Below are 17977 nucleotides of genomic sequence, written 5' to 3' on the forward strand. Positions count from 1 at the left end.
TTTAGTGCTATGCTTTTATTGATATTTTGAAGCTTTCATTTTTATATATTTTAGTTTTTGTAATTCTGATATGCTTTTGTAATTTTATAAGTTTTCATGTTTTATTCTTTTAAATATATATATATATATATATATATATATATATTTTTTTTTTTTTTTTTTTTTTTTTTTAAATAAAACATGAAAACTGCTTAACAGAACTTTTATCTTATAATTTTTTTTCTATTTCAGTGAGCAGCCAGGGATTTTTTTTGTTTTTTTTTACATTTTTTTAAGTTTAAGATTTTCATCTAGTATTTATATGTTATTTTATTTCAGATTCATTTCAATTAATGAAAACTCTTTAATAGTTTTAGTTGACTGGTTTGTCAGTGTATTTAGAAGAATGTTAAATCTGATACGATTTATCCATTTTTAGACGTTATTTGCAAACGCACAAACTATATATATATATATATATATATTTTTATATATATATATGACACTACTATAAAGATAAAATTTACTGCTTTCTTATGTCAATGCTATAAGGCAAATTGACTGTGAAATTGGTCGTAAAACCTTCAGACACACTGTTGTTCATATTAAGCAGCAGCACATTACAAAAAGAAGACACACAAAATCAGCTTTTTCTGTCCCTAAAACGCACAGGCACACACACACTCACACACACAGGCTCATTACTCGCTTATTGCAGTGTCAAAGATCAAAGCCCAGGGGAGCTGACCTCGGAGCCGCTGAGGAGGAGGTGTTATCCCTGCCATCCCAGATACACTTCCTTCCCTCACTCCCTTCTCACTCTTTCCACTTTCCAAACTCCACTGATCCTGCTGCTATTAAGCAACAAAATGACACGAGGCACATGTTCCTGCTCAGTGACTGCATCCCTGTGCGCAGAAGCACTCAGCTGAATTATGAATATGAATATCATAATGAATAAGGAATGCAGAATAATGTTTTTGTCCTGAAGCTGTGCAAAAAGACTCAGAGACTTGCAGATGTAGGACAAGGGTTTTGATTCTACACTGCATTGTGGTTAAAGCTGGCTTGTTCCTTTCTTTCAGATACTCTTTAAGATAATTTGCAGAGGTTTTGCAGCATATTTTATATTTTATATATGCTTTCTAATTTGTTCTTTTTTGTTTGTTTGTTTTTTTTATGTGAGTATCGATGTTGATTAATTACATTAATTCAGTACTTATAAATAAGGGTTTGTCAATGTGTACAGTTGTTCATATGTAAATAATTTAGATGCTGTCAATATTTTATGTTTATTGTCTATGTGGTAGAACAACATTTTACGTAGAATTACTAAATAATAAGATAACATTTTTAATAGCTAATGCCTATGTATATCATACTTTTGTAAAGTACTTGAATTTACAATCCCTTAAAGGGACAATTTTATTGTTTTATTTTCCCCCCTACATGATATCCCCTATAATACCACTAAAATTGGTAATACTTTACAGTAAATCAGTTTGGTAACACTTAACATAGCAGGGTAAGATCAGGTTAATTAGGACATTTTTTTCCCAGTCATCTCAACGCTGAACAGTGTCACAATTTCCCTGAATTTTCCCTATATATTTATAAATTAACATCTATTCTTTCATACTCAGTTTGGTGGAAAACCACAGTCATCCCCCAACTGCCTTTGGCCCAATTTAAAGTTTTTTGTTTGTATCTGCACATAAGCATGTTTGTTTTTCTGACGTCATATTTGGAAAAGCCATTCCTAGTGAGCCGTGTACATGTGTATGCAGTGTGAGTGTTTGCACAAGTGCTTCAAAGATTTGGGTTGAACATGTAAATTTGGGACAGTGGGGCCTATTCTATGGTTTACCCACATACACACAAATCCATTTGGTTTCCTTCTTGTGTAGAGCTTTACATGTACATACACTACAAGGAAAATGATTTTCAACAGCAAGCAAGAAAGCCACGGCACAAGCAATACTTCCTCCACTTGCTTCAGATATCCATTCCACTGAAAAAAAAAAAAAAAAAAAAAAAAAAGAGCTGACTCAAGAGGACCAATGTCTGTTCCTTCCTTAGAACTCGGAGAACAACCTTTAATTCAATATGCACAAATAACACCTCATATCTTACCATATATCTTATTTCCAGCAGCTCAAATAGTAGCGCAGTGTGCTACATCTAAATCAATCACTGCTTTTGCCAAATTCATAGATGTAGGCTCATTAACAAAGAATGAAAAACATGATTTTAAATCCTGTTTAATTTTCCAAAATGTTTTGATATTGCAAATATGGAAACATGACTGGCTATGGCATGCACTAGCACGCATGCTTTTGGCCCGACGGTGGAAAAGTGGCTGAGAAATCTGGAAATAACAGTTTTCGGTCATTATGTAATTTGGACTATCTGATCATCTTTGATTCATACATGCACTAAAACAAACCAGAGAAAAACATCAGCACCTGATGTAAGAAGTGTTAAAGTGCAACAGATATTCTTATGAAATTTTACTCCAGTAAACTTTTATGCAGGCCTACTCCTTTTTAATTTCTACTTGAGTAAATGTACAAAAGTACTTACATTTAAATGTAGCCTACTTAAAGTCAAACTCACTCTATAAATACAAAATAAGAAAGAAAGGTCTATTGTCCCAGTCACACAGGAGCTTGGGCTAGAGCTGTATGAAATGATTATGAATTATGAACTAGCACACTCGACCTCGGAGAATCGTATTACATGCAATTCTTGGCTAGATGATTCAGTTATTTGTTTACCTGAGACTTGCTGTGACCATATCATTGAATCTGTGAGCTGGTAACTGATGTTTTCAGGGCTGTGTTTCCAAAAAAGCATTGTAGCCTAAGCCTAAGTTGATCGTAGAACCAATTGTCACCAATGGGGCTACAATCAATTTAGGATTACGAAGCTTTCGGGAAATGAAGCCCAGCTCAGAAAAGACACTCGAATTTACAGATATCATAGAAAAACTTTCTTTTTCCAAGTGACTATTTTGTAAGAATTCATAAGGTGTGAATCGTGAAACCAGGACTCATGAAAATTCACCTCTAACCCTGCCCTAAATGTGTCAGTGGAGCATAAACGGATAGAAAATGTACTAACAAGACTGTACGAATTAGACGGCAATTTGCCAAAACGTAAAATAGTTCCGGGTTCCAACGGGTTCAACCAGTTCATCGAAAAAGAATCGACTCGAAATGATTTGCTCACGAATCTGACAGCGCTGAACGAGGAGAGGCATGTTTTTTTCTGTAACATAGTAGAGAAAAAAATGCTAGATATTATGCATTGGAATGTAACAAAGTAAACGTAAAGGTAGTAAAGTAACAAATTGTATGTTTACTTATGTATGTTTATTTTTGGTGTTTTGAATTGGAATTTGTTGGATGTATGTTTACTTATCGTGTTTGGAAGAGAAACTTGTACACAAGACATCAGGATTTTAAGATGATGTGGAAATAATTTAGAAACTTGTTGGACCAGCAAATGGTGCATAAAGCCTAAAAGATGAGATATATCTCTGCAATGATTGTTTAGGGGGGAAGGCACTGATGTTACACCCTGAAGCCAAATGCTTAACCTCATTTGCCTCATTACATATCCTGCCAGCACTGCAGATAATATGGAAAACTCTAAGCAAGGTAGCTCAGCCTGATAATCCTGTCACGAAGATAACACTGAATGCTATTATTATTGCCAAACGTTTGGCAGTGCCACTTTGAATAGAGAAAAACAAACAGTGAGAAGCTCTAATTGGTGTGTAATGCAGGTCAGTCTCCCATCATCCATCAGGGCCATCACGGAGTGCATCATCTGACATCCCATTCGCTGCTCACAAGCATAACCTCATTGAACAAGAGCCAGCAGAGGAGGAGAGGATCCAGATCAAACACAAAACTGTAACCACACATAAAATGAGCAACAAAAAGAGCAGCCACACTTCTAACGAAAGGCAGTGGGAGAGTGACCCATTTACCCAGCATGCCCTGGGGAGGCTGAAAGAAAAAGACTGTCTTATGGTGCCAGTATGCAAAGTAGGTTGGATGTGAATGGAGGAAGGAAAGGAAGCGCGAGAGAGGTGGCACAGTGAACCAGGACACTGGCAGGAGAAGGTCTAGGTCAAAGCTGGCACTGTATGTATGGCATCTGCCCTTGGCCATATTTTTGAGGGCAGGGTTTCTTAGGTTCACCCTCATATTTATGGCCCTACAAGCATTAGTGTAAAGAGAGTGAATGATATACTAAAGTAGTGCTCTTTCAGATTTTGGCATGAGAAGGCATTTCCCCACAAGGCTGAATGAACCACACATAGGCAGAAAGTAATGAAGCATCTCTTTAAATTTCACTTCTGTGACAGAAATATCTCAATGCCAGGTCCATCTTTCAGCACGGTGAAGTCTGTGGTTATCTTGAAGTTTAAATAAGGGATGAGTGAGTAACACTTTTGGCATATAAGTAACTTACTATACAAACTACACACACACACACACACACACACACACATACATATATATATATATATATATATATATATATACTATAAATTATTGTTTTGACTGTCCGTAAAGTGTCAATTAATGTCAAGAAACAAGTACTGTAGTTAAAAACTACATATATATATATATATATATATATATAAATTAATTCATATTAATTTTTAAAATTTGTAATTTTGTATGTGTGGTCCAGGTATTCCCTACATTATGGGGACCAAATATCCATAAGGATAAAATGTCAGTAAATTTTGACCTTGTAGGAACTGTTTAATTAATTAATTTATTCCTTCATTCATTTGGGTCCCATAAAGAAATAAGCTTTATATGTATATATATATATATATATATATATATATATATATATATATATATATATATATATATATATATATATATATATATATATATATATATATATTAGGGCTGTCAAATGATTAATCACGATTAATCACATCTAAAATAAAAGTTTTGTTTACATAATATATGTGTGTATACTGTGTATATTTATTATGTATATATAAATACACACACATGCATGTATATATTTAAGAAGAATATGTTATGTTTATATATTAAATATATTTATATATAATATAAAATATAAGAATATAAATATATAAATGTATATACATGTAAATATTTTCTAAATATATAATTTATGTGTGTATATTTATATATACATAATAAATATACCCTGTACACATACATATATTATGTAAACAAAACTTTTATTTTGGATGTGATTAATCGTGATTAATCATTTGACAGCCCTAATATATATATATATATATATGACAGAATGATCTTTTCTGAAAACTGAAAATAGCAGAAATTTTCATGTGCAGGATATGGTTTAGGGATAGGGGGATAAAAAATAAAAACTGTATAAAAACCATTACGCCTAATGTCCCCATATAACATGAAAACCAGTCTGCATGTGTGTGTGTCAGTTTCTTGAATACTCATTAGATTTATGAAATAATTGACATGCATGTGTGCTTGCAGTGAAGTGGGTGTCTCATGGTTTGCAGAGAAACTATTATCGAGTTGTTTGGATGTGGACATAGACGAATTGTATTGCGGACCAGACTGACTTCAAGGCTAACAGTCAAGGGGGTCATTTCTACTTCAGTCTTCATCTCTGACTTTTTGTGGCTTTGTGAAGGGACAAGACAAAGCAAGAAGCCTGGGGTGGGGAGGGAGAAGACAAATGGCATATGAGTTTCCTCTAGAGAACAAAAAAATGCAAAATGTAAGCATATATTAGGACTGAGCTGGAGGAAGGGGTCTAGGAGATAACAATGGGTGTAACGACAGAAGCAGGGGGTTGCGTACACTCAGTTTAAGCTGTGTTTAGTTGGGGGTGGGCAGGGACACGTGCCACTCTTGGTGGGAGGGGACAGGGTGGACTCCGGCCCTCTGCTTTGTTCTGCCAGCTGTTGGTGTCACGGTCAACACCCGAGGAGCAGGGGGACCGACAGCACCTTAATACACACTAACATAGTTCTCTGATAGAGAGGGGTGGATTGATGTTGAAATAGTGAGGCTTTCAACTGAAAAAAGATCAGGCATAAATGTTTTATTAAAGCTGAAAAAAAAAAGAAAAAAAAAAAGAATTAAACTCCATTATGGAGCTATTGATTTAAAATATATGCAGAGAAAACAATTATTTTAAATTGTATTCATAATATTAATATTTCACAATATTACTGTCTTACCGTATTTTTGCTGCCTTGGTGAGAATAAGAAACTTTCAAAAACATTAAAAAGTCTTATTTATTCCAAATCTTTGGTTGCAGTGTACAAACAAAAAGAAACCATTATTCAAAACTGTTGTGCAAGCTTGCAATTTTATATTTCAAACACAGATGGCGATAGTGATGCTGAAGATTTGTGGTGCTGCTTTAATACTGATTATCCATCTAGCATTTATATAATACATTTATAAAGTTCAGAAGAAAGTTTACAGGAAATGTACTTTGTTAGCACATAGTTGTTTAAGGCAAAATCTATTTTTCTTCTGCACTCATTCAAACAGAGATTACAATGTAATAACAGAGAAAAGAAGCATCATCTGGAGTTTTTCACTTCACTAAATAATGACCTAAATGTAGCATTTGCTGTAGGCTTATAGGTTTTCATGCTGTCAGATATAATAGTAAACTATAAACGTTGTTAAATGATTAACGGTTTTATAATTACTGTTAAGTGGAAAGCAAAAGAGGAATTTAGGACTTGGTAAGTGGCAGTTTTATGCAAACACACACACACACAGACACAAAACTTTCCATGAAATGGAGCTATCATATAGAGCGGTTCAGTTTGCAGTCATGAAACCATGAAGAGTGTTAGCATTTTCCAGCCATGAATTTCCCTCAGGAATTTCCTATGGGTTTTTAAGAACAGCAGTTTTGATTTATGAGTGAAATAATATCTGTCGTTATCCTTACTTGAAGAGACTTTAACATTTTACTGTAACACAAATTAGGCAGTTATAGCCTACCTCAATTGTAAATTTTGCAATTATTAAAAATGTAAGCTTAAGTAACTACCACATCGCTATCAGTATATGCTAGCTTGACAAATCAGACAAGACAGCCAGTGTAGTCATTTTATAGTAACTTAACACTAACAGCACCAGTATAACAGTTTTAATATTTACACTTGACATTGTGTTATGTTATAGAACAAAAAGTCTCTTAAAGTAGTTCACCTTATAGTATACCTTATTTTCCCCAGAAATAACTATTCTAAAAACCCATTGTGAATTCCAGAGGACATTTGGAGAATTAGACTTGCAGTCTGGCCTCTAAATTGATGTCTACAGTTCAGAAGTACTATTTGTGATGATGTCCTTTATTCCCGTTTTAAAACAGAGCAAGCCTTACTATTCACATCACCAACAAAAGCCTGACACATAGGCCTACACAACAGTCGAGCTTGTGAAATGCGCAGTGTTTATCACGTTTTAAGACATATGTTCGGTCAGACTCACTGCTGCCCCCTGTACAAGCTAAGAATGACTGAAGACCGGTTTTTGGCACCGTGTGAGGCTTACTGCTGCCACCTAGAGACTTCTGAAGGTTTGTACATTCACACAAATGAGCTCAGCTCTTGCTGGTGCTTTTCAAAAAGACCTTTATGTCCTGTTCTTTTGAATTTATTCACTGATACACAACCAGTGAGAGTTTGTTTAGATCGTTTTATCCACTTTAGGCCTTGTTTACAGCTGATGTGACAGCTTTAGTTTGAGTTGTATCCAAAGAAAACTCCCAACTTGTCCTGCATTTGTTGTTGTTGTTAGTTTGAGGAAAAAAGTGACATCTGAAGGTGTTGTCATCTACACATGTAGCCCTGTTTCAGCATGATTGAATGGCTGATGAAAACAGATACATTTCAGTTATATACACAAATGCTTATGGGAAGAGATCAGTACTGAGCAGGTATTTTCGGGTACATCAGAGTTAATGTGTAAAGGTTGCACTTCAGGTTCTTATATCGAACACAGAATGGTCATGAAAAGTAGACTAGGCCTATATGTCTAGCCAAGCCCTGTTAAAGCAACATTTTAGGTTAAAACAACTTACAATACAACGTTTTGTCATTTTTATTAGTTTTAACATTATATATATAGGTTTTGTGATACTCAACAGCATGTGAAATAGTGTTGATAGGGATTTGTTGGAGGCTTGTTTTTAACATTCCGAGATATTCAATTCAATTTTCAATTCAAGTTTATTTGTATAGCGCTTTTTACGATACAAAATATTGCAAAGCAACTTTACAGAAAATTAAGTTTCTACAATATTTAGTAGTAGCTTATCAGTGGTGACTGTCAGTTTATGTGCATACGGCAGAAATGTTCAGAAAAATCAATAAAAGACGTAAACAAACAGACGATTAACACTATTAACAGCAATTATGCAATCAAACTTATAGCAAAATGTGGTAGTTCTGTATGTTGTTTCAGGGTTGGCATCATCTGAGGTCCTCTGAGGGGTTGGCATCATCTCTTCTCAGGTGTTCTGGATCCAGACTGGAGCTTGTGTAAATCCTAGTTACAGAGAAACAAATAGAGACATAATTAGCGTAGCTGCTGTTCCAGCCAAGTAAAATTAATTAGTTTAACCCAAGCTAAAGAATAATAATGCGCATTTGATCAGATATAACTGCAGTCCAAAATTATGAGATGCTTTATTTGAATGCTTGGCCAAAGAGGTGTGTTTTTAATCTAGATTTAAACAGAGAAAGTGTGTCTGAACCCCGAACATTATCAGGAAGGCTATTCCAGAGTTTGGGAGCCAAATGCGAAAAAGTTCTACCTCCTTTAGTGGACTTTGCTATCCTAGGTACTACCAAAATCCAGCGTTTTGTGACCTTAGGGAGCGTGATGGATTGCAGCGTGGTAGAAGACTAGTTAGGTACGCAGGAGCTAAACCATTAAGGGCCTTATAAGTAAGTAATAATATTTTGTAACTGATATATGATATATGGTAATATGATCATATTTTCTTGACCTGGTAAGGACTCTGGCCGCTGCATTTTGGACTACCTGTAGCTTGTTTATTGAGGATGCAGGACAACCAGCTAGCAGTGCATTACAATAGTCCAGTCTAGAGGTCATGAATGCTTGAACTAGCTTTTCTGCATCAGAAACAGGTAACATGTTTCGTAGCTTGGCAATGTTTCTATGATGGAAGAATGCTGTTTTTGTAACATGGGAAATATGATTTTCAAAAGACAAGTTGGTGTTAATATAACACCCAGATTTTTGACAGTAGAGGAAGTAACAGTACATCCGTCTAGTTGCAAATTGTAATCTTCGAGATTCTGTGTAAATTTTTTTGGTTCAATAAGTAAGATCTCTGTCTTATCTGAATTTAATAGGAGAAAATTATTGGTCATCCAATCTTTTACATTTTTAAACACACTCTGTTAGCTTAGATAATATAGAAGTTTCATCTGGTCTTGTTGAGATATATAGTTGAGTATCATCAGCATAACAGTGGAAACTAATCCCGTATTTTCTAATAATATTACCAAGGGGCAACATGTATATTGAAAATAGCAGAGGACCTAGGACAGATCCTTGTGGCACTCCATATTTTACTGGTGATAAATGAGAATTTAAATAAACAAAGTGGTAGCGATCGGACAAGTAGGATCTAAACCATCTTAAAGTCTGCCCTTGAATACCTGTATAGTTTTGTAATCGATCTAGGAGTATGTCGTGATCAATGTTGTCGATCGCAGCACTAAGATCAAGTAAAACTAGCAATGAGATGCAGCCCTGGTCTGACGGAAGAAGCAAGTCATTTGTAATTTTAACAAGTGCAGTTTCTGTGCTATGATGGGGCCTGAAATCCGACTGAAATTCTTCATAGAGATCTTTATTTTTTTTTTGCAGGAAGGAGCACAATTGAGCAGACACAACTTTATCTAAAATTTTTGACATAAATGGAAGATTTGAAAAGGGTCTGTAATTTGCCAGTTCACAAGGATCTAGTTGTGGTTTCTTAATAAAGAGGCTTAATAACCACCAGCTTTAATGGTTTTGGGATGTGACCTAAAGATAACGAGTTAATAATATTGAGAAGCAGTTCTTCTGCTTCAGGTTACAACTCTTTCAGTAATTTAGTGGGTACAGGATCTAATAAACATGTCATTGGTTTAGATGCAGTGATAAGTTTATTTACTGTAGCTCTTCCTGTCCTATAGTTGTAAAGCACTGCAGTTTATCTTTGGGTGCGATGGATAAAACTGAAGTATTAGACGCTGTAGAATCTACATTTGTTATTGTATTTCTGATGTTATCTATTTTATCAGTGAAGAAATTCATAAAGTCATTACTATTTAACTGTGAGGAAATATGTTTAGATCGGGTGGTGTCTGGTTATTTGTTAATCTAGCCACTGTGCTAAATAAAAACCTTGGATTGTTTTGGTTATTTACTATGAGTTTGTGGATATGCTCGGCCCTGGCAGTTTTTAGAGCCTGTCTATAGCTAGACATACTGTTTTCCATGCAATTCTAAAAACTTCCAAGTTAGTTTTTCTCCATTTGCGCTCAAGACTGATATGAAATCATTAAAATGTATGGCAACAAATATGTTAAAGAAGAGCATGATACCTGCAATTATTGTTGAGAAATTCTCACTTTTCTTAGTTATAGTAAAGCAGAGAGATCTGAGAATTTAAAGAAATTACATTTAAAAACAGTATGTAACCATGTATGATTATCTGATCATTATTTCGATATATCTGACACTTTGTGCTGGAGCAGCTGGAATATTTCACAGCAGGTTTGCCCTTATTTGACCCTTAACTGAGTATTTCTCAATATTTCTCCGTCTTTCACTTCTGGTTGAGTGGTGAATCATATTCCCACATGCAGACTCACTGCCGGTCTGACTTTAGGTCAGGTTGCATTGGGCTAAACCCAGATCAGGACTGGACATGAGCCAGATAAACTCCTCGCCTCTCTCCCCCTCCTCTTTTACCCCATTTTTTCTGGTGTTTTCTTTATGATTGCTTCCATTTCCTCTTTTCTCTGAAACTTTGCTTCCAAGAACTGTAATCATAAATAAAATGATCTGCAGATTCATAAACAAGTCTTTATGGGATCAAAACTAAATATGAAAAAGAAGGGGGAAAACTGCCATAAAAATAAACAACAAAACCAGCACTGAGCATTTGATATGTGAAGAGTTAAGCTTCAGCACAGACGTCCCAGTGAACAGTGAAGTCACATGGTTGTCTCAGATGTTTACTTGCACAGTCTCTCACAGTTTAAAATCCCTACTAAAGCCAAAACCTCCCTAGCTCTCTCTCTCTCCTTCCTTTCTCCACCCACCCCTGTGTTTTCATGGTCAGTTAGTGCCAACAGCCCAACTAGGGACATACGCATAAACCGAATCTTTCTTTTCCCCAGTATTTTCTTATTTGTGATTTTGTCATCCTTATCATCTGGTCTCTCAGGAAAGCTGTGAGTACAATGAGGGAACTTTCTAGAAGTAGCAGGGGGAGAAGGATAGTAAGCATGGACTGAAAACTAAGAAAATGCATCTGTGCACTTAAAAAGCATTTGAAAAAAAACATTTTAAATAGTTCCAAAGATGAAATGTTTAAAATTCTGCAGCAAGAGAAAGAGATCCAACATAATCTTTATGAATTGGTCAGCATTTAACAGTGTTGTAAAACTGTTAAGTATACACATGAGTTTAATGCATTTACATAATGACTTCTTTGCTTTTACTTATTGTACATGATCGTACTGTATCTTTACAGAATAGCAATGTATAGAGCTAGCCATATGTAAATAATCACTTTTTAAAAATGTTTTGTTAATTTGTTGGAGAGTTGGAGAATGTACAGGGTACATTGTGAACTCTTGATTTGGGCTTTTGCCAGTTTCGTCCATTTTAATTACAGTATTTTTGTTTCTCTCTTGCTGCACATGGAGGGTGCAGAAAGGGCTTGCACAGATAAGTAAACGTTTTATGACAGCAAATGTCCATTTGCTTTGTAAAAAATACAAATAATTAAATATTTTAATGGGGTTTTGTTCAACAAAACACCAAATTTCCCAGATCTTTGTACCATAGACACATAATGTACCATAGACACAACCTGTGGATGGTGGAGACTTACTGTAATTAACAGCAAAGATGATTATGTGACTAGACTAAACAAGCAGGGATTTGGATTTGATCCAGAACAGAAGAAGGAACTAAGGCATCAGGGGGGTTATGTACTTTTATGTATACATGCATAGTAAAAATGCAAAAAGTCCTCAAATCAAGGTTTTTCTCTTTTTACTTGATAATCAGCACCAGAACTGAATGTATAGTACACAAGCATATGGAGGTACTTACATTAAGAGGATGGCGTTCAACTTTAGGAACAGCAAGTTTCCATTTTGTAGATCACATAAAAGTTCAAAGTTCAAAAAGTAGTTACACCACCATTTGCAAAGCAAAAAATATTCTGACACCAGATATATAAATTTTGATTTTTATTTTTTATTTTTTTTTACTAGTGGGTTCAGGACACTATAGTTCAGAAATGTAACTGAGGATAGCAAAATAAAGTGAACTGTGACATATTATACCCAAACATTGATAAAAATGTGGGACCAAAAATTACTCAGACATTTTGACCTGACCATGTTTTGCTTAAGTGTTTTTTCTTTAATTGCTTACACTGCAGACTGAACCTTGCTAAATATTGCTTGGTAATTGGTTGACCTAAATTGGTATTATCTAATTTTGTAATTAAATTTAACAGCTGACAGCTATTCAGCCTAATTCATTACATACCTTTCTATCAAAGTCATCTGGTATTATCAAGATGAATTTGTTCTGACACAGTTTAACTCTGAGATCTTGCCATATTTTATTACCATTTTAATTTATAGCGAATAAACAGTAATAATGTGAGAAATGTTGAATTTTGGTTTGACTGTATTTCACCTTTGTCTGCCAGGTACTGTGTTTTTTCTGAGAGGTTGTGAGTGTGTTTTTCTTTTCTTTTGTGGATCAGATGCTGCACTTGACAGCGGGACGTGTAGCAGGGCTTTTGTCCAGACGGGGAGTGGCTGTATTCAGCACCAGCGGTGTCAAGATGGCCAGTCATGGTAATGTTAAACATTATTTAAAGAACAGCATAAAATTAAATTAAATATTTTTACTACATAAACTAGGATGACAAATGAGCAGCATTACATCAGTATTATAACAATGTTTTTATAAAATGACACTTTTTTTTTTTTTTTTTTTTTTGGTTTTGTTTTTTCTTGTTCCTTGTGTTCCTGCATTTTCTATTTCATATTTGAATTTTTCACTCATTAGTCAATTGATCATTTCCTCCTGTTCTCACAGGTGGGGTGACAGAACAGACGGACATGTCTGTACCCCTGTACTGTGACCGTCTGGACACTCCTCTGCCTGACAGACCATACAAAGACACCCTCAGTGCTGCAGACAAGAGCCTGAAGCAGAAGGAGAAAGGCCCCTGGAACAGTCTTTCCAAAGAGGAGAAACTTGCCTGTTAGTACTGCTAATGCTCCTGTGTCTCTTTTACTCTGTACTTTTTAGGGAGTCCAAATATGTTTATATGAGCAATACAGTCAAATTAAAGAGTTTTGTGGCTTTGATTATTCTATTGCTAGTGCTAAAAGTTGGCAAATTTACTTTTAGCAGGTATTGACATTGTTTTTATCTATCAGGGCAAAGCACAGACAAAATCATGGGGAGGGGACTAAAATACTGTATGAATGTTGCAGTCTTTATCTTCTGTGGTTCTTGGTGGCAGTGTACAGGATTATGTTTAATGAGACATACGCTGAGATGAAGAAACCAACTGGTGAGTGGAAGACGGTGTTGGGCGGCATCTTTTTCTTCATTGGGTTCACTGGCCTGGTTGTTCTCTGGCAAAGGTACTATGGTAAGGAACGGTCTTACAGTTTTGGTTTTTAATTCCAATAATAATGATTTATGTCTGAATTAAAATAGGTGAATCTTTTGTTCTCTCTCTCAGTGTATCCCCCTCATCCTCGTACCCTTGATGACGAATGGCAGGCTATGCAGGTGAAGCGGATGCTGGACATGCGCGTGAACCCTGTGGAGGGTTTTTCAGCCAAATGGGACTATGAGAAGGGCCAGTGGAAATAGATGAAAGGAAATGCCAGCTGTGAGCAACGCGTCAAAGCCTTGCTACTTATCTGCAATTCTCCTTTGGCAGTCTTCTTGTATTACTACACCATCCTTTTTATGTGAACATTTGAAAATTATCCAATGGGCAACCATGTAAAATTTGAACAAACACCGAATGAATGACAAGTGTTTCCTCTTCACTGACGGAAGTAAAACTTGAAATTACATCTTGTGCATCGTTGTATTCATTCAACACACATAATAACCACAAGAGATGTCTTGTGTATTCAGATGGGTTTTTATTTAATTTAAATGATATCAGACATTTAAAAAAAAAAAAAGTCCTAAGACATAAAACAGTTATTCAGGGGTGAAGCTTTTTAAATAAACCCAAAACATTAAAAAAATAGTTTTCTTTTTTGTCCTCTTGTTTCGGTTAAGTTGGCAAAATATAAACACAATAAGAAACAAATACACGTCAAAAGAAATTATAATGGAGAATAAGGCCATAGGAAGGAACAATATGCGTTTACACCAAATATCATAAATAATATTTTCAAATCATCAAATGCCTTAAATATTTTCACTAAGCTATGATGAGCTAGTCTAATTGTCATTTAAGTTAACTAGTTTACATAGTGTAGTGCCAATGCTGGTACATTTCACTCTTAAGCATACTGTCAAACTCGGTAACCACACAGCATCTCTCTCAAACACACACACACACACACACTCTGCAACATGACAAACAGACACAGACTAAGCATGCAAGCAGCAAATTTCATAACACGGAATGTATTCTGTGAAATCAGTGTCTACAGAGCAGCAAAAGGTGTAAATGTCGGCAATTTGAATCTGCTGAGACTCACCCACTATAATTTGTACATTGTTATTGAACACTTCACTTGCAACTTATAAGTTTAAAAGGGCGTTATTGGATTGAATGTCAAAATTGTCAGATTTCTTCATTTCAAACTTGAAGTCAACAGGAAACTAAATTTGCAAGCCAATTTAATTAAATGTGATGTAGGCCTACCTCTGAATGAAACTTGGAACCGTGACAGTGAAAGAGTAACGCGTTACTCATCCGGATTGTAATGACTTTCAAATGTATTGTTATTATTACATTAACTGCATTAAATCATTATGTAAACTATTAGCAATATTTCAGAAAGGCTGTAGGCCTATTTAAGAAAAGAGAAAGTGACGCACGTTATTATACATTATAATTTCTGTCTGGATTTATACTGATTGATGAATCGTTAATAATAAAATGTAGTAGTTAATGGGGTACATTTTGATTCGATGTTGACATTAAGACAAAACACTGGGAATTTAATTTAATAGTTCTTCCAAGAGTGGATCGGGGAGTAGGCTAAAAATCTTTCTTCCAGGCATGCTTAACGATCCGCGGAACACTACACGTCTCTTTTCTGGGTTAGGTCTCAAGGGACGCTACGCTTATGATTGGTATGTTTTGATTGACACACCAAAAGATCTCAGCTTCCCCACGAGATCTCCAACTGGGCCTGAAGGCTTGAAACACACCTGCACCACCATAGCTTTCATCGCTTCTGTTTGAATTAACCCGCTCGTCAATCATCTTTACAACTCAGAAAAGGCGAAGAATATTCAACTTGACGTCCTGTTTGAATTAATGATGTTTCAAAGCCTAAAGATCATTTCTCCACATCTGCGGGCGCTTTAACGAGTTTGACACGAGCCGAGCGGAAAGAAGCAGGTGACACTCACGCTTAACCGCTCTGACAGCAAAGCGTTTAAAATGAAATTCGGCGGGAATCAGGAGCTGTGAGGAGACGGAGAGATTTATCTCAGCTATTCTGAGGTTTGCTTTCAAAAACATGAAGAATTGGAATTTGAAGAAAAAAAGAAAGAAGAAGAAAAAAAAACCCCACTACGAATCCTAAATTTAAGTGTTACAAAAAATAAGTTACGTCAAATATTACGTTTTTTTTTTTTTTTTTTGCAGTAGCACCATGTCAGCCAGGATTTAAAACATCGTGGACCATTACACGGTAAGGGTCAACTCAACAAATCCAAGAATGCTCAAGTATCTGTTGAAGTAACATTTAACTTTGGAAATGTAAATGCTAAGGGACCAAAAGTGAGATTAGCATTTTAGCTTGGCTCTGTAAAGTTAAGTGTGCTGCAAGTCTTAAACTTCTGCTTACCAACAGAACAACTGCAAATGACATTTCATATGGAAGTGAAACAAAAACTCAATGAGTATTAGCTTGTCACAACTGCTTGACCAGTAGTCCAGTTATATCCTCATTCTCAAGACCATAGAAGACTCCGAGCGCTCTTGTGGCACTATGGATTAATCTAGTTTTCTAATAATCTTTCTGCTGTTTTCGGTTACATTTTCTGTGTACACAGTGAAAGGCAGCCACACAAACATCAGGAGTGACCTGCTCACTCCTTGTGTATCTGTCTTCTCTAGCTCTAGTTACAACAATCTCAAAGGGATAAAGAGATTCATCTGAAGCTGAAGTTAGGTTTAATGAATCAAACATCAAACTGCAATGAACAGACAGAACTTGCTTTCACAACAAAACAATTTCTCATAACTGTTGGTCCTTTAATTTAGATTCTCCAGAGGATTTCAATCTTGTACATGCAGGAAGTCACACACTTTTAACCCTCATTAAATTTGCATTGGAAAAAAAGAACAGAACAATAATTGAGGGAAAACACACACACACACAGAGACACGTTTCATCTGTTTTCCACACTGTCCTCTAATGATAGAGAGATCACAGAGGAAGCAGGCCCTCAAATGTAGTGCTGGGCCCAAAAAGGTGCCTCTCTGTTCTCAAGCTGATATCTGGCACTGCAGACAGCAACAACTTTCCTTAATGTCAGTGCTGGTTTAATGACTGAATACTTCAGATTCAGTTCGGATTCAACTACTTCTCTTTCATTGGATCATTAACTCAAGAATCACGAACAGGCTTAAATTAGATTCAAAGATAAAATGTTTGTATCCTTGTCCGTTTTGCCAGTCTCTTTGAAAATGAGAGAATAATAAGGATACTTAAAAAGACTGACGATAAAGCTGAAAATAATTATAACAACAAGAAAATAATTATTACAGACACAAAGAATGAAGGTTTGGTCAAACGTTCTTCTTTTTTAGTCATTTTTCCTAGACTTTTTTTTAGTCATTTTTCTCATTTAGTTAAACAGGGTTTAAGGTGACATGGGTCAGCTTGATCCTAGTCAGCTAAAAATCAAAACACCCTCATGTAGTCTGGGATCATGTGATATCACATCACAGATGCGCTCCACTCAGTCAACAGTATATGGTGGGATGTGGGATGTAAACATGAAATTTCTTGGCAATGAAAGGGAAACAAATAAATCCGAAACAAATGTATTTTTTAAGTTCCTTCATGTTAGCAGGAGGTCTAAGTGAAGCAGTGGGTGTATTTGGATCTTCAGTTATCCTGATCCTCACAGGCGTTTCTGTGCAATGAGTGACCCGACCACGACACCCGTGAGCAAGGTCATTCCAGCCAGCAACCACTTCTTGAAGTTTTCTTGCGATTTTCTGCTCTCTGCCGCTGCATCTTTTCCAAAGATCTCCGCGAAGCGTTCCTGCACACACACACACAAAACAGCTTAGAATGAGATTTATTTCTATAGGAGCAGACTCATAAACCAGTAGATTTTATGAAAACATGAACACATATATTAAAGAGTTATTATTAGCATGAATAAACACTTACAAAAAAAAATTACTACTTTAAACAATTACCACAGCCTCATCAGTAGTACAGTGAAGGTGACATAACTGACAAGCTCA

General features: G+C 35.6%; 2 protein-coding genes across 4 annotated transcripts in view; one reads left to right on the plus strand and one right to left on the minus strand.

Moving 5' to 3' along the window:
• The first annotated feature begins 11331 nt into the window (after positions 1–11331).
• On the plus strand, positions 11332–14375 carry LOC109078480. Of its 2 annotated transcripts, none has more exons than XM_019093756.2 (5): positions 11332–11480; positions 13037–13130; positions 13375–13542; positions 13808–13939; positions 14033–14375. In XM_019093756.2, exons 2-5 carry the CDS (start codon positions 13037–13039, stop codon positions 14164–14166), a joined length of 528 nt encoding a protein of 175 aa, XP_018949301.1. In that variant the 5' UTR covers positions 11332–11480; the 3' UTR covers positions 14167–14375. The 2 variants fall into 2 exon arrangements, with proteins under 2 accessions (XP_018949301.1, XP_042607161.1); XM_042751227.1 differs by lacking the exon at positions 11332–11480 and adding an exon at positions 12866–12929.
• Positions 14376–16652: 2277 nt separating this feature from the next.
• Positions 16653–17977, minus strand: part of bcl2l1 (BCL2 like 1) — a 28284-nt gene continuing 26959 nt past the window's right edge. For both annotated transcript variants that reach the window (XM_019093754.2, XM_019093753.2), the window contains exon 3: positions 16653–17769. In XM_019093754.2, coding sequence (XP_018949299.1) covers positions 17626–17769 — 144 coding nt within the window. In that variant the 3' untranslated portion in view covers positions 16653–17625. The remainder of the gene's footprint in view (positions 17770–17977) is intronic.

The sequence above is a fragment of the Cyprinus carpio genome, chromosome B23, assembly GCF_018340385.1.
Source record: "Cyprinus carpio isolate SPL01 chromosome B23, ASM1834038v1, whole genome shotgun sequence".
Classification (NCBI taxonomy): Eukaryota; Metazoa; Chordata; class Actinopteri; order Cypriniformes; family Cyprinidae; genus Cyprinus; species Cyprinus carpio.

What these genes read in the sequence shown, in the direction of transcription:
- LOC109078480 (XM_019093756.2), top strand. Translation starts at nt 13,037, where the DNA reads ATGCTGCACTTGACAGCGGGACGTGTAGCAGGGCTTTTGTCCAGACGG. An exon ending in CAAAGAGGAGAAACTTGCCT is followed by an intron (nt 13,543 to 13,807) that starts GTTAGTACTGCT and finishes TCTTGGTGGCAG; the next exon opens with TGTACAGGATTATGTTTAAT. An exon ending in TCTCTGGCAAAGGTACTATG is followed by an intron (nt 13,940 to 14,032) that starts GTAAGGAACGGT and finishes TCTCTCTCTCAG; the next exon opens with TGTATCCCCCTCATCCTCGT.